At 44.0% G+C, this 17,048-nt stretch overlaps 1 protein-coding gene across 2 annotated transcripts in view; it reads right to left on the bottom strand.

Annotated features, from left to right (window-relative positions):
- Positions 1-827: 827 nt before the first annotated feature.
- LOC121166973 (tyrosine-protein phosphatase non-receptor type 12-like) overlaps positions 828-17,048 on the bottom strand; it is a 55,883-nt gene continuing 39,662 nt past the window's right edge. Inside the window, exons 12-18 of one of the 2 annotated variants that reach the window (XM_040996308.1) lie at positions 14,500-14,585; positions 10,207-11,189; positions 6,162-6,239; positions 4,707-4,774; positions 3,252-3,282; positions 1,862-1,969; positions 828-1,386 (exon numbers count right to left, since the gene is read on the bottom strand). In XM_040996308.1, the coding sequence (XP_040852242.1) occupies positions 1,325-1,386; positions 1,862-1,969; positions 3,252-3,282; positions 4,707-4,774; positions 6,162-6,239; positions 10,207-11,189; positions 14,500-14,585 (1,416 nt within the window). In that variant the 3' untranslated portion in view covers positions 828-1,324. The remainder of the gene's footprint in view (positions 1,387-1,861; positions 1,970-3,251; positions 3,283-4,706; positions 4,775-6,161; positions 6,240-10,206; positions 11,190-14,499; positions 14,586-17,048) is intronic. The other variant, XM_040996307.1, reaches the window with a different exon arrangement.

Genomic DNA, 17,048 nt, shown 5'->3' with positions numbered 1-17,048 from the left:
GGTGGAGTTCCAGAGGCACTGGCCATCTGGGTGTGTGAACTGCCTCTTCCGCTGATGCTCTGGCCTTCAAACAGGAATGTAAAAACCTTTTATTACTTTCAGTACTGGAATAAATTCACATTTTATTAAAGATTTCTCTTACTTATCTGGAAGGGAGAGCCACAGAAGGGGGGTGCTGCAGGGAGACAGCCAGACACATTTCTACCCATTGGGTATGTCTTCAAATGGCAACGTCCAGGACTGAGCCAGGAACTTGATCCGGGTTTTCCGGGTGGGTGACGGGAGCCTGGACACTTGCCATAGCCTCTGTTGCTTTGCCCAGGCCGTTGGCAGGGAGCTGGCACTGCAGGAGGCAGCTTTACCGCAAAGCCACAACACTGGTCCCAAGTATTTAGCTTTATGAATATGTTAACACAAAGTTATAGAAGTTAAATTTCCACTCACGCTCACACAGACTGAGCGGTCTCAGTTCCAGGAAATAAGGAGTGAGAGACCAAGTCAACACACACGGACTCTGGAAATTTTTTTTTTTAATGTCAGGTCAAATATTCTGAAACATACATATATTTTGATAGTCTTCTAATCCCAGTTGAATTCAAATATTAAAGTAACACACACAAGCTAAGAGAATTCATAATTATCCCCAAGGCACTTACTGAGTCTCTGTGACTAGGTGAAAACAAGACAAAATTAAGATAAACAATTAAGACAGTATATAATATAAAAATAACTTTTTGCTTACAATTTACAAAATGTATTATTACAATCTCTGATTTCTGAGAACCTGCAATGCTGGCTGCATGAATCCAGCGGTTTTAAAATTCAGAAACTATTTTCTAAAACGTCAGGGCAAATAATTTACAAACAAAGGACACAAAGATTTTTTAGCATCATGCAGAAATTTCTTACATCTTCTGTTAATAATATCTTATGTCTGCGACTTTATCAAATTATATACCGACTTGCCCTGGACATATACAAAATAATGCTTACATGATAAAACAGCCGGAGTAGTCCTTCAACTCAATTTATCGTCCAAGTATTACTATATTAACATGTCTATACGCAGCGTTGTAACAGGGTTAAAAGACATTAAGGCAATAATACTTGAGTTACAAAATAAAACCGTATGTAATACTTTTTTCCTAAGTGTAGTAAGGCAGGTAGATGGTCCCAGCAAAAAAAAAAAAAGTCATTACGTCACGACCTGCACTGCTGTTACTGCCACACTGTTGATGACGCAATCCTAGACATGGGGCTGTTGGCGGCACCTGAATTTTCCAGTCTAATTTAAAGTGTCTCTTAGCTCCCCGAATCATGTCCCCTATGTCCATTCTGAAGGTGGCTCTCTCGGTCCCTTAGGTCTTCCACAGCGATTGCCAAAGCCTACAGACAAAAGACACCGCAGTCAGAACCAGGCCACAGCCGTGGACAAACATTCTCGACGTGACGATTTACAACTTCAACCAAATCATATTTGGTCGACGCCAAAGCTTATTCACAATTGTAAATTTATTCTGAAAACAATGACTGCTTCTAACTAACAGCAGGCTGATCTTTAGAAACAATGCAAGTAAGATGTTAGGGAGATTCGATCCAAAAAGACTCGCTTATATGCTGTCGCTTGTGCAGTTTTTAATTGCGGTATGCAACAGAATTAAGTGTTTCCATTCTTTCATGATTCATTTCTCACTAAGTTTGGCCAGACACGTTTTATTTTTAGCAAATGTCATATTTGAATCCGAGTAGGGCAAAGTTTGAAAACTTTAAGAAAATCCCGGAGTAATGGCAAGTAGCCGTTTCTCATTCCTGTTTGCACTCATTACACTTAGGTATTAAAACGGTCCGTGAGACAAATTACCAATCTCTGTGGCTTCTGTTGGACTTTCTGCCAGCTGATCTTTCTGGTCGCTGGTAACAGGTGGACATTCTGTACACGACTCGGAGTGAATGCTTCCTGCTAGGCGATCTAGATTGCAGAAACACAGCCTGGTCAGTTGCCATCCTTGGCAGCAGTGCACTCGGAGCCCTCAGAACCCTCCCACGTCACGGTGCACTCGGAGCCCTCCCACGTCACAAAGATCCATTTTCCCTCTCCGACATTCCAGTTTTACATGCCCAAATAGATACACACACAGAGAGACTGTGACCACAGGAAATGACATCAGCTGTTCACTCTGCGGTGTGAAAAGTCTCAGGACTGCACCCACTGGGCCAGGACCCAGGTCAACAACAGGAGCAAGATGGTGGGGAGCAGAGAGCACAGAAGCGAAGGAACCGGACAAGCCATCTGCTGAGTTGCACTCAGGCTTACTGAGTTACAGAGATAATCTGATTTATTTTAGCACGGCAAAGTCAGAAAACATTCCTGGGGCAGCAGGTAAAGCCATCCCCTGTAATGCTGGCGTCCCATGAAGCCGCTGTTTTGTGTCCAGGCTTTCTCCTCTGTTCATGATCCAATTCCCTGCCAAGGGCCTGGGAGATGTGGCAGAGAGTGGCCCAGGTACCTGGGCTCCAGCCTGGCCTTTCTCTGGCTGCTGAAACCATCTGGGGAGTGAACCGAGGATGAGCTTTCACTGTCTCTCTACAACTGATTCTCAGGTAAACAAATCTTCAATTTTTTTTTCCTTTAAAAAAAATTAAAGATTTGTTAAAAAAAAATAATCTAGCATTGTAACACTATAAGCTATAAAATTTCACTGATCTTGATAAACAGATGCAACAGGACTAAAAGGAAGATTTCAAAAACAATTCTTAAATATTTAATTAACTCATGTAACTTGATACCGAGAGGGAGCTGGTCTAGGCTGGTGCAAGGAGCCTGGCATTCAAGGCTGCCCCTGTGGGAGGCTGGTGCCTGCTGCCTACTTGGGTGCACACTCAGCAGTGAGGCAGTAGGCCAACCCAGGGGCTCCTGGGGGAGGCAGGAGGCCTACGTGGACGGTGGACTCTTGGATCTCATTTTATAACCTACATAAACCCAAGGGACTTGAATTCAAGTTAGGGTCGAGCTTGAAACACAATTTCTTTACCATTAATCTGCATCTACTGATGAGAAATTCTCCTGTGATTTTTCCAGATTAGTATCTGGTAGGAATAATTAACCTGAAAGAATTGTGCTACATAAATTAATCTACTGGAAAACTTGTCCCAGATAGTATAACATCCGGAAATAACCAGATGGCACAACCTCGAAGTCATTCTATTTTAGAGATTAATTTATAAAATCTACAGCGAAAAAGAAAACTTACCACATTTTTCGTTTCCAGGAGTCACCAAGACCTAGAAAGACATTTAAAAGCTATTAGGATACATTTATTTGATTTTATAAATAGCCTCTTACAGTTACAAGGGGGATTCAAAAGGTGTGTGCAAAAATACAACTGCCAGAGCACTGCAAATTCTCTATTTAGTTGTGGTTGCCCCCTCTATTCTAAGAAATCCAGATCTATCAAGAACTTAACATAAGGAAACCTACTTTCAATTAAGTTTCTCATTTTTAAAAACATGCTATCTACACTGGCAGTAAAAGCTTCTGGATGTAAACTGAAAAAGAATGTTACAGAGGAATACAGCTCCACCCGGTAAGCCATCCAATTCCCATCTCATCAAATGACATCATTAACACGTCACCATTATTTTATTTGCTACTCAATATATATCATGTCTTAAAATTTTAAGATGTATTTCAAACATTAAAATATGGAGGAAAATATTAACAATAGTCTCTGATAGACCATAGAAGGTCTCCCCAGGAGGCCACTGAACTTATCTGGACAATAAGACGCTGAACTTTATGCTAGGCATGTGTTTGCAAGCAATGAATCTCAACTGAACTTGAACTATGGTTATGCAGCAAGGTGGAGGAATCCACCATGGGGGGGGGGGTATGGGGAGGGGTGGGGGGAATCCCCAGCGCCTATAAAACTGTACTACATAATACAGTGTAAGCAACAATAAAAAAAAAAAAATTCTTAAAAAAAAAAAAAATAAAAAGCACTGGCAACACAAAAAAAAAAAAAAAAACAAAACAATAGTCTCTGATTTAAGGTGAACATCATGCAAAATACAAGCTCAATAGATATTAATAAATGTCAACAGATAGATATGTTAACAGTGTCAGGATGCACTGGAATAGAAGAATGATGGACTTAATGACAGTCTGTGAAGAACTGTATTCTTGTAATAATATACGGAAAGAGAGAGAAGGAATCCCTGAGCCTATGAAACTGTATCATAAAATAACCCCCCCCTCCCCCAAAAAAGAAAGAAAAATGGCATTTCTCATGGCTGAAATACCTACTGAAGCACCATTTTCTGAAAGTGAAGGAAATCTGGGGTTATAAAGCCGAGGAAGGGACCTCTTGCCCATGTTACAATGGGGAAAGTAGTTCCAGGAAGGCGCCAGGGCCCCGGGAACAGTTCTGCCCCCCCAGTGCTCTGGGACACGGCTTCAGTCTGAAGATGAAAAGCCACTCGAGGAAACAACAAAGTCATGGTCATGTGTAAGGTCAGGGTGTCCTTCTTGGGCATTTCAGATTTCACATTTTATATCGAGGGTCACCTGAAATCTTAGTTAGCGAGTTTCTGATCAAGAAACTAGACCAGAGAAGATGGTTTTGAGCTGTAGCAAACAGGTGCAATAAGCTAGCCTGAGTTACGGAAGTTACGGAAGTTGTGGCTGTCCTCATCCTGGAAGAGCTCACCTCAGGCTGGCTTTGTTCACACTGCTCCCGGTTCTCAGTCTCACTCCATTCCGTTCTTGTGGGTGTATCTGAGGAAAATGAGATCTTAATAAATAATGACCTTAATTTCTTGAAATTTCTTGGCACTTAAGTAATATACAAGAGCATCTTCTGTAGGCTTTATTTTTATAAATGAGAACAGGCAGGAGACTGCTGAAAAGCATCCAATATTAGTTGCTTAAATATTCTGAAAGGGCAGAAATCTTCATTTGTTTTCCTCACGTTTCTGCGACAGACGGCACTGGCCAGCCAGAGGCTGGGAGTCCAGTACCCAGTGCAGGCCTCTCTCCCTGGGGTGCTGGGTCCCCATCACTTACTGCCGCCTCAGCAGGAAGCCAGTGTAGGCAGAGACCTGAACTCTGACTGGGAAGTGGGGGGTGCCGGGTGGTGCCTTAACCGCTGTGTCCAACCCCTCCCACATGCATCCTGAAGATTTCTAGAAACTATTAGTGCCATAAAAATTTTATAATTTCTGTTAATCCAGAAAGTTCCTTCAGATTTCCTTCCTTAGACTTTAACTAAATGATCATTCATCCCGTTTTACTGTAACATCTACCAATAACGTAACAAATTTAGACAACTGAGGTTTACTATCTCTAACACTCCTAAAAAGTTAGTAAGTAAGGGCAGGGCCAGTGGTGCACCGGACTAACCCTGTGGCTCTGGCATCCCCCGTGGGCACCAGTTCATGTCCCAGCTGCTCCACTTCCAACTGAGCTTCCTGCTCAAGCCTTTGGGACCCTAGGCCTACTGTGGGAAACAGGGAAGAAGCTCCTGGCTCCTGGCTCCAGACTGATTTGGCCATTGTGGTCTTATGGAGACTGTGGATAAGCAAGAGGATGCAAGATGTTGTCCTTCTCTCTGTAAAGTCTGCCTTTCAAATAAAGTAGATTTAAACAACCAATACTATGTTGGTATTAAGAGTATGAGACCCTGTGAATACATTCAAACCTTTCAATTCTCTTTTTAAAGGAAGTGACAGAAGAATTTCATCACGCTTTGAAATCCCTTCTCAGAGCTCTCAGCGACACCCTAACAGTCGCGATCAACACTGATCAGTCGGTGCCAACTCAGTGACAATCGAATGGAAACGCTAACTTATCTGAAGGGGCACTAAGGGAAGCAATTAAATGTCTTCACAAATAAGTGTCACTTGCCGTGAGTAAAAAGACACTCAGTGGTAAACACATGTATACTTACACTAAATTAAATCCTAATGGCTAACGCAAAATCATCCGCCTCAAACAGCCTCCTTTGCCAAGTAAAAATTGACTACTACTGTGCAGTCTTTTTTTTCCGACAGAGGTAAGTGCAAGCTAGCACGAATTCAAGCTTGGTTCTGAACGTGATGCTGCCCAGCGGTTCTAACACAGCCATCTTTCGCTGAGGGTTCCCGTTAGAGTCAGAGATACTCACTGTGTCCACCTGCTAACACGAAAGACTCAGGAGTTCTTTCAGGCAGGGGCGGGGGCGAGTCTTCACTACCATCAAGATCTAAACAAAACACACAGAACGCAGAGAGAGTTACCAAGAAAAAAGCAACAGGATGTCATTGCAACAGAACGAAGAGGACTTTCCTGACCTTCTTAAAATCGCTATAGGAATCCAGTAAGACTAGTTTTCAGAAATGCAAAACCTCACAACTGAATTCTCCCTCGGGAAGAATGAGGAAGCTTACTGAGCAGAGAATGGACGCCACGGCTCTGGCACAGCCATGCCGGCTCTGGCACAGCGATGCTGGCTATGGCACAGCCATGCCGCCGCTGGCTCCCATGTTGTGACTGGCAGCATGCAGACGCCGAGCCGCCGGACAGCGGTCCTCGAGAGGGAAGTTGGCAAGCAAACCACTTCTCCGTCGGGCTTACTGCTGGTGCTCGGAATCCAAAACCAAAGTTTCTGTCATCTAACACAAGTGTTCCCCAAGCTCGGTTTAACTGTTTAGCGCCTCTTGGGCTTCCATTCCGCCATGCTACTTACTGCTGCTGCTATTGACTTAAAAATGTTTTGAGAGGTACTCCCATCCACTGGCTCATGCCCCTGATGCCCACACTGGCGAGAGCTGGGTTGCAAAAAGAATCAGAAGTTGGGAACTTGACCCTTGTCCCCTAACGGGCAACAGGAACAACTACCTGAGCCATCGCCGCTACTACTGAGGGTTTACATCGACGGCAATCAGGAGCCAGAGCAGGTGCTCCAGGAGGGATGCGGGCATCTTAACTGCTGGGCAGTATGCCTACCCCGTGCTTATTTTCAAAATCTTCCCAAGTACTTTAGTCATACAAGGTCAATAGATATTAATATCAATAGATAAATCAATAGGAAAACATGCACGTGGTAACATTTAACGTGCTATGAGTGCGATGGACCTTCTGCGTTTTTATTTCATGTAGTGTAGGACGACATATGAGGACCCAATTCTGTACGCAGACTCTCACATAAGGGAGGATGGGTTTACAAAAACAATTCTGAGGGCCTCGGCACGGTGGCCTAAGTGGCTGAGGTCCTCGCCTTGCGTGCACTGGGATCCCACATGGCTGCCTGTTCGTGTCCCACTGCTCCACTTCCCATCAAGCTCCCTGCTTGTGGCCTTGAGAGGGCAGTGGTGGATGGCCCGAGGCCTCGGGACCCTGCACCCACGTGGAAGACCTGGAGGAAGCTCCTGGTTCCTGGCTTCAGATTAGCTTGGCTCTGGGCACTGCGGCCACTTGGGGAGTAAAACAGTGTATGGAAGATATTTCTCTCTTTCTCTCCATCTAAATCTGCCTTTCCAATAAAAAAAAAAAAAGGAAAATAGATCTTAAAAGAAAAAAAAAAGAATTATTAGAATCCTATATTGTGATTTAGGGCTTTAGCTCTTAAAAAAGTTACTTTGCCATCAATACACTATTTGACCACAACTGATAAACCTCATCTCAGAGAGTGAAAATCAAGTAACGTTTTCTCTATTTTCAACAAGGATGAGGTAGATACGTTTGCTCTTGCCCCTGCAGACACAAGTCAACACAGCCTCTGGGTCCTGCGAGACGGACCCCAGTCCAACACCTGATCCACCTGCAGGGCAGCTACAGCTCTGGGCCTCCTGGAGTGCCGGGGTCTGAGTCGTCATCACTATGTGCCGTAGCCCTTTTGATGCTTACAGGCCCCGGTGCAGAGGCGGCTGTTGGCAGGAGGGACACAAGAATCTTGGGCCTCGTAGTGGCTCTTCACAAATCAGGAAGAGTGGGGCCTGTGTATTAAGCATTTACCAAGCACCTTCCAGAAATTCTGTGCCTTTTTGTTTCATGTGTTTTCAGTCTTCAAGACTTTTGTTTCTAGTTGTGATCCTTGGCTATACAACTGCACGTCGGGCTCACCTGTCCTATGTCAGATTTTTTTGTTCTGTCAAGAGATGGCACATTTTACAGAGGGGGTTACAAATGTTACACTGCATGGGATGCCCTCGTAGCCATCTCTGAGAAATCCTTCATCAGGCCTGAGTGAAGCCTGAAATGCGAATTCACAGGAATTTCTGTCAGGTACTAAGGGATTTGGACAATAGGCTACTTCAGGCATCATTACAAAATCTTTCCGTTAATTAGCTAACAACTTCTAGGACAAACAAAAAACTTTAATCCTTATGCCAAAAGCATAATGAGGTAAATAATCTATAGACAACAGCATTCTGTAATGTGAATGGTAATCTGTAAATACTCTACACGGTAAACAATACGCAGCAATAATTATTTTAACAGCCAGAAGTACAGAAAGGAGCTGTTTAAGACAATGGCTAAGGTGCTGACCGGAAGTGCCTGCCGTAGGAGCAGCTTCTGGCGAATGCCAGCCCGGGGAGGCAGTGTGCTGGCTCGGGGCGCTGAGCGGATCCTGAACACCCAGATGAGCTTGCCTGCCATGGTCAGCCTCGGCCCAACCCTGTCTGCAAAGACTGATCATGTGTGGTGGCAACTTTGAACAAGCACATCACGCCGCGTAGCCTTCTTGCTAAGTCTGATTTCCATTAAAAGTTAAAAACCAAACCAAAACAAAAAATACCTCAGAAAATTCCCAGAGCCTAAAAGTCAGATAGCTGACACACTATTTCTCATCTATATGTTTTCCTGTATAGCTAAACACTCATGGCAATTCTATTTCTAGACTCCGAAGCTAAGAAGAAACACTACACAGTTGTAACCTACAGCAAACGGGTGAAGTAATATTTATTATACTAAATATGATCTTCTGAAGATCCTTCACATGAACACAGAAGAACGAGACCTTTTTAAAAATGAAAATAGCTTAGCTGCTCATCTACTTTCTCCAGACGGAAGACACAATGGAAGGGAGTGTGGTAGTGGCATGCCAACATCTTACTGTGCATGCCAGGCTGCATCTCACTACCAACGGCCACGGATCAAGTACTCTACACAGCTTTTTCTCTTGATATTCCTGCTCTTTCATGGTCTCTTTAAGAAGCTCACTAATTATTTCTAGCAGACTGAAGATGAGTTTCAAAAACCAACAATACCTCTAGAAAACACACTGCACGGATTGTCTTGAATTCTAAGACTGCTTAATCACCCATATTCTGCCAACTTAACAATATGACTCTTGTGGTAAACTCAGGGTTGAAGACGGCCTTATTTGTGAAGAGAGTAAAAATGCAGCAGGTTATTCTGTAGTTAAAGCAGCAGCAGCAGAAAAAAAAAAAAGACTAGATAACAATTGGTGTGAAAAAATTAAACAGAGATCTATGTCATTCTGTTGTACCGTGTCACTGCTAACTTAAGTCAGGGGAGTGAATCTTTATTCCATTCAGGGCAATTCGGATATTTTAATACAACATTCATTGGCCACACAAATTTAAAAATTAGCCAGCTGAATTTCAAGCTCAACTGCGGTTGCCTTAGCGGGGTCAGACCAAAAATTTGTAGGACCTTATGTTCTATCTTTTCCAAATTACTCAGAATTGTTCAGTAAGGTAAATAAATTTTCTTTTTCATAGGGCAGCCAGAGACACAGCAAGAGGTCCTACCATGCACTGGTCCGCTCTCCAGATGCCCGCAACGGCCGGGACGGGTCTGGTCTGAAGCCAGAAGCCAAAACCTCAATCCCGATACACTGTGCGGATGGCCAGCAGCCCAGCCCGAGCATCGGTGCTGCCTCCCAAGAGTCAGGGACCGGGAGCAGATGCAGAACCGATGTTGTTGGAAATGGGATGTGGCTGTTGAAAAGACAGGACCAATGCCTGCCCCAACCAGATACAGTTCTGACCTCTATCAAACACTGAGAGCCATAACAGAGTGACAAGACATTATCCAGTTAAAATAACTGACGTGTCTTGAAAACACAAAACCCAATGGTACAAACGATCAAGCGATGCTAACAGTAAGTAAAAGCTTGTTTGAAAGTACAGTGCGTTACGCGTGCTTGGGACAGGACGCCTGGCAGAGTAGAGCTATTTAGGTGTCGGACACTGGAGGGTTACCTTTTGCAGCACCTGAATGCACCGTTCCTGCTACATCATGCCTAGCAATGGACATTGGCAACACTTTCCGAGTAGAAATGCTTTCAGTACTGGTGGCAGCAGAAACGGTGGCACTCGCTGTTGAAATACTGGTTGTGTTTTTGGTCACGGCACCACCGTCAGAGGTCCTCTCGTCCTCCAAGTCTGAGTCATCCGAGTGCAGCGGGTTGGTAAAGCTGAGGGGCGTTCTGAGGAGAGGTGAGCTGTTGTGATGGTCCACAAGGTCCTGAGCTTCCGCTTGGGCCGTGGGGGTGGCTGCTAAACTCACAGTTTTCCTAGGCTGACAGTGGACATCCAAGGGTTTGTCTTCAGCGACAGCAGGGACAGGCAGGGCATTCTCAGGCCCAGGAAGTGACCACAGGGCGTGTCCTTTGTCTTCCAGGGGTAAGTGGGCCGGCCTTGGGGGCGTGTCTGAATTCTTCAGTGATTCTTCCGGTGGAGTAACAGGTGCTCGGTTGGACTGTGCTGCCCTGCAGTCCGCACAGGCATTCTGAGCAACGTCATGAGGTTTTAGATCGCCTGAACTTAATTCTGGCGGTTTGGGAACTTTGTCGGCGATACAAGTGGAAGCAGATTTCACTTTAATTGCATGTGCCCTGTTCAAGAGTGTGTTCCCATCGAAACTTTTGGGTCCCTCTTGGAGAGGGACCTTTTTAATCTCAAAACTCAAGTTTCGCTCCAACTTCTTGTCCATCTGTTCAAGCACGGCTTCGTTTCTCCCTGGAAGGTCTGCCGGCTTGCTGTAGTTTCTGTTGAGGTCTGCTGGCTGCTGCTCGGATGGCACCACGTGCAGCACGGGTTTGGGATGGTATCTGTCTGTATCCTGCCATACGGTGGTGACTGTCGGGAAAGCCGAGGGAGGAGAAGGTGTCAAGATGGGGGGCACCGGGTGAGGCTCTGGGGGCTGCAGGATTTCTTCTTTAGCATCCCCTTCCACAAGGCAACTGAAAAGTCAAGAGTGAAAAGGTGGGTTTCACATTGTGCGTCTCATCTTTCTGAAATAAGCTGCCGGATGACAACGGCTAAGTCTGCTATCTTCAAAGCCCCCTGCATCTACTGTTACGAATAAAAATTCCAATTCTTAAACTAAGAAAATTAAACGCTTACCACTGTTATGCACATATATTATGAGTAGTTAAAGCAATATGAAACTTCTAATGAAAAACAGCATTCCCCATGTCTTAGTCTTTCAGCTGCCATGGGTATCTCTTCCTCCAGGTTCTTTTAAGATTTACTGCAGCATTGCAAAACGTGACGATGCTATTTCTCATTCTTTCTGTCTTATAATTCTTCCCTGACATCATGTCATGGAAATGTCGCCTCCATCTTTCCAAACGGGTATAGTTTCCAGCTAGTTCAGTTTGGGAACTAGATACCTACACGTGTGGCTCCAGCATGTATGTCCTTCCTTCCGTGACCTCTCCTTCTTCCCTGTGACAGCCCTGAGTTTCTGACGCCTTGATTCTGACTTGCCACCTGTAAGCTAACTTCTCCTGCAGATCCGTGCGTCTCCTCTCAAGGAGGCCAAGCATAGCAGCTAGGTTAATCAACACCACAGACCTGGTGGGCCTCTTGCTGGGGCACACCCCACAGCGCACATCTCTGACTGTGGATTCTCCTGCCGTCCTTCTCCCCACGGAGGTTCCCGTGTTCTGGTGTACTTCAACCCGTACTACTTCTCAGCAGCTACACGTGGAAGGCAAAGCATCTGCAGGGTTATGTATTTGAGTGCTGTAACTCTGAAGTTACTGCTTTTAAAATAAGGAATGGAATTTTTGATTGAAAAAAATTTTGCTCTGGAATTTTGTAATTCGAACTCTATCTATCTAAAGATTCATTTTATTTACTGAAAAGGCAGTATTTCCTCCCCAAATGGCTGGCTACAATGGTGGGGCTGGGATAGACCAAAGCCAGGAGCCAGGAGCCTCTTCAGGTCTCCCACGTGGGTCTAGGGTCCCAGGGCTTTGGGCCGTGCTCTGCTGCTTTCCCAGGCCACAAGCAGGGGGCTGGATGAGAAGTGCAGCAGCCAGGACAGGAACCGGCACCTACATGGGATGCTGTCACATGCAAGGCAAGAACTTTAGCCACTAGACCACTGCGCTGGGCCCATCTTTTTGAAAAGGTATAGGAAAAAGGCCTACAAGTCCGATATTCTACTAATTTAAAAGAAAGTATTTGTTACAGGTAGAAGAATACATAATTACGAATATCAGTGTTCACTGTGTGAACTGCTACACTGGGCTGATTTCAAAAGTTTGATGAGGCTCTGGCACGATGGCCTACTGGCTAAATCTTCACCTTGCAACTGCCAGGATCCCATATGGGCACTGGTTTGTGTCCCAGCTGCTCTACTTCCCTTCTTCCAGCTCCCTGCTTGTGGCCTGGGAAAGCAAAGCGTTGGGATCCTGCCATCATGTTGGAGACCCGAAAGAAGCTCCTAGTTCCTGGCTTCAGATTGGTTCAACTCCAGGCGTTGTTGCTACTTGGAGAGAACCAATGGATGGAAGATCTTTCTGTCTCTACTCTCTATAAATCTGGTTTTCCAATAAAAATAAATCTTTTAAAAAAGTAAATTCAAATGAAAAGGTAGGAAGGTAGCAAAAATATTCCTTAACTTCTGAAAAGGCTAGCAGTTTAACACCCTAGAACTGCTACATGGAATGAAGAATTTAGAGAACTACCTGTTAATAGATTTCAACTGGCTAACCTTCCACGGAGGTCAACATGCCACCTCTGGTGACACCAAAGTGGAAATCAAACAGGGAAGAATTATGATAAGGCTGGATGGTGTACCATTAATATGCTGAGACCTAACCGAAATACAGGCTTCCTGATCGTCCCTTGAAAGCCACCGAAACACCCAAATGTAGTCCAGAGCCTGTAATAACTATATCTTCTTGTAACATTTACTACGCTATTACAGGCTACATATGTAATCACTAAGTGTTAACAACGCTGAAAAGTAGAACTGAATCCAGTTCATGACCTGGCAAATACTGAAGTTAAAATTTGAAATCCAACAAAATAAGCATGAAAAAGCATCTTGATTCCAGGATACACAGGAGCTCTTGTCACACGCAGGATATCCCTTGATAGACAATCTCTACCTTTACTTCTGTAGGAAGGGTGAAGAGTGGCGAGCTCATCAGTGATACATTGGCATCAGCAACTAAATGCCAAGACCCAGTCCTAGCCACTTCACCCAACTCTAGTCAACTTCTATTGCTTTAAACAGGGCAAGAGCTGGCTAGCCTTGAATAAAACAATACAGCTTTGAAGGGCTACTGTGGTGGCGTAGTGTGGTAATCCTCCACCTGTGGCACTGGTTCATGTCCCAGCTGCTCTACATCTGATCCAGCTCCCAGGTAACGGTCCTGGGAGGTCAGCAGAGTGTGGCCCAAGTCCTTGGTCCCTTAACCCTCACGAGAGGCTTAGAGGCAGCTCCCGGTTCCCAGTGCTGGACAGGCTCTGCCACAGAGGCCTTTTGAGGAGTGAACCAGCTGATGGACGATCTTTTTCTCTTTTCTTTGTAATTCTGACTTTTAAGTAAAACATATAAACCTTAAAAAAAATTGTTTTGGTCAGTTTTAAGAAAAGATACTATAAATATTTTAATAATTTCACTTAATGTTTAGGATAATACCTACACAAACAAGAAACACTCAAGGATTAAAGTGACACTGAAAACTCCAAGCTAAAATAACAGACTTCCAAGGGCATCCTTCCGACTATGCCCTCTTCTCCTACCACCATTTAAGTGGCCTGGCAGCTATCCTGAAAGAGACGAAGCAGGGAAGGGCCCAGGACTACATGTGACTGAGAAGACGATAAATCATCTTGGAATGAAGGCGAGGAATAACTAACGAGAAACACAGTTTTCTTTGCTAGATTGCAACGCTACCAACAGCTCCACAGAACTTCAAAGTACATGCAATTTTTGGCAAGATATCACCTGTTCAAGTCATCATGAGAAAGAAGGAATCTTTAGAGCAACTGAAGTTTTTTTCTGTAATTTATACTAAGAACATGAGCTATAGTTCAGTCTTGGCTGCGTCTCCGTTCTGGCACAGTGTCATATGGAGAGATTTTCCAAAGCGCAACAAAATTTTTAGAGTATCAGTGACAGATCAGACTCCGTACATACGCCACATCCGGAACAGTTAATGAGGGGAACTTGGAAATAACCAAAATACGTCATTTTAATTAACACTGCGCAGAACAAAAGCATTATTTCAAGGAAGAGGCATGCGATACCTGCGCGTCCTGGGTGGCTTTGGGGGAGGGGAGTCTTGTTTCTCAGGATCTACAGAGCTGACTGTATTCTCAGTGTTCAATTCATTCTGGCAGGGGAAAAAGAAGAGCTTCAGTTAAGTTAGAGGAAAACCAATTTGTCTTCCTCATGTTCCAAGTAAACTAAAGGAAAGGTGCGCACTCCAGCAGATACTTAAAGACAGGGCAGAGGAAGGCCTGGTCCAGGGGCCAGCAAGGACTGAGAAACCATCCAGTCTGACCCTGCCACGGCAACACTAAAGAAACACAATACATTCATAGCTGGCTAATTTTTAAGCTGACAATTCTGAATTGCCTGTGCATGATGTCATAAATATTCAAATGGCCCTTGGCAGAAAAAAATAGTTCCCTATCCCTGGGTTAAAACATAATAATAAAGCAATAAAGTGGTTTAATCAGTACTACAAAACTGTTACAAACTCAAGGAAAGGGGCTGTTATTACAGGTGAAAATGTTAAAAATGTAAGAAATATTACTAAGTTTAGAATATTAAGTTGGGATGTGGAAGGGCACTGATGGATGGCCAACATTTTGAAAAGAACAAAATCAGAAAGAATTCAGGAAGAGGAGGAAGACACGGAAGTGGAAAGAGCAGAGATGGTGAGGGCATTTGCAGTCCAATGCGCACAAGGGCCGACGGGGAAAGGCTCCATGGCTGAGGTGATGCGAGGGGATGCAGTCATTAGCAGAAAGCGCCAGAGGCAGGACAACGAACTTCTGAAGAGTTAAAACTTTGTGAGCACGTTTATCTGATAAAGGGAACGAAATGTGGCAATGAAAAATGAAGAATGAGTAGGCATACGTTGCCCAAGAAGCTCTAAGAAGCCTCCTGGTCCAAGAACCCACACTGTGCTTTTTGGATAACCTAGTATCAACCTCAGTAATGGCTACACTCTTATGTTTTCTGATCCATTCTTATTATGTACACTGTTCAGAGCCACATTGTTGCAATCCACACAGCTTTCCAGCTACTTGCATAATCAGCTGAAGCAAGCACCAGGTTTTAAAAGTGGAAAGAATTTTAGAATTTAAATGACCCAGTCAGGATTCAGTTCCAATGTATTGCTATTTTAAGCAGTTTGTTTATTTTGTATAATAGTATTTTTCTTTTTATAAAGATTCATTTATTGTTACTAAGGCATATTTACAGAGGAGACAGAGAGAAAGACCTTCCATCCACTGGCTCACTCCCCAAATGGCTTTAATGGCTGGAGCTGAGCTGAGCTAAAGCCAGGAGCCAAGAGCTTCTTCTGGATCTCCCATGCAGGTGCAAATCACAAGGCTTTAGACCATCCTCTGCTGCCTTCCCAAACCATGAGCAGGGAGACGGATGGGAAGTGGAACAGCCAGTACATGTATTGGCACCCACATGGGATCCCGGCGTTTGTAAGGTGGAGGATTAGCCAATTGAGCCAACGTGCCAGGCCCAGACACTAGTATTGACAATAACAGCTATATGAAAGGCCACAAAGAAAAAACGACCTGAATACAATTATCAAATATTTAAGGCTATATCATCAGCTGTAGTTTAGAACAAAATGGCCAGTGCTGGGCCAACAGAAGCCAGGAGCCTCATTTGGGTCTCCCATGTGGGGTTCAGGGACCAGGCATTTGAGCCAACCTCTGCTGCTGTCTTGGGCGCATTAGCGGAAGGCTGGATCAGAGGCATCAACGTAAAAGGTAACAAGAATACCCACTCCTAGTCTCACGAACCAGTGTTGGATGGTTTAATGATAAAGCTTTGCACCTTTAAGGACAAGGTGAATATTATATATTGACAGGGAATGAGAGGGCAGTGTGGTAGTACAGCACGTTAAACCCCATCCTGGAGAGCCGCTCTGGTGTGCAAAGGAAGGCCACAGAAGGCGGCCCAAGTGTCTGGGATCCCGGCCTCCCAGCTTTGCTGCTTTTGACCATGTGGGGGAATGGATCAGCATATCAAGGATCTGTTTCTCACCTCCTCTCTGTGAACTCTTTCAAATAAGCAACAACATCTTATTAAAAACAAAAACAAAAACCAAACAGGGAACAACAGACTGGAAAAAACAGAAGCAGAAACCTGAGAATATGGTATTTTTGAATATTCAATTAAAATCTTTAAAAATAACTCTGGGTGAATTACAAGCCAAAAAGGTACTTAATTTCAGTTCCATATTTCCAAATTAAAAAAATTAATATACAAATAACGACAAAATGAATGCTATCATGACCAAGAACAAAACCAACTCAGCTAGACTCTCAGTTCAGTCTAGTTTTCACTCACCTCTGGGCTGGAAAAGACAGAATACAGTACATTTTTAAAAAAAGGTAATTTGGACACAATAATGAATGCTATGACTTTATAATGTAAGATGCTTTTTCCTAGCTACATTTTATTTACAATATCATTTAATTTGTACTCGAGTTATTAAACATGCATCATTATAGAAGCAAATAAGCTAATGACACCTATTTTAAATAAGAATACCCATCATGGACAGTTTCATGTTAGATAGAAAGATGACAGGTAAAAG

This window comes from Ochotona curzoniae, unplaced genomic scaffold (genome assembly GCF_017591425.1).
Source record: "Ochotona curzoniae isolate NIBS_2020 unplaced genomic scaffold, NIBS_Ocur_1.0 patch274, whole genome shotgun sequence".
Classification (NCBI taxonomy): Eukaryota; Metazoa; Chordata; class Mammalia; order Lagomorpha; family Ochotonidae; genus Ochotona; species Ochotona curzoniae.
Note: the sequence above shows the minus strand (reverse complement) of the source record. Positions and strands in the feature narration are given on the sequence as shown.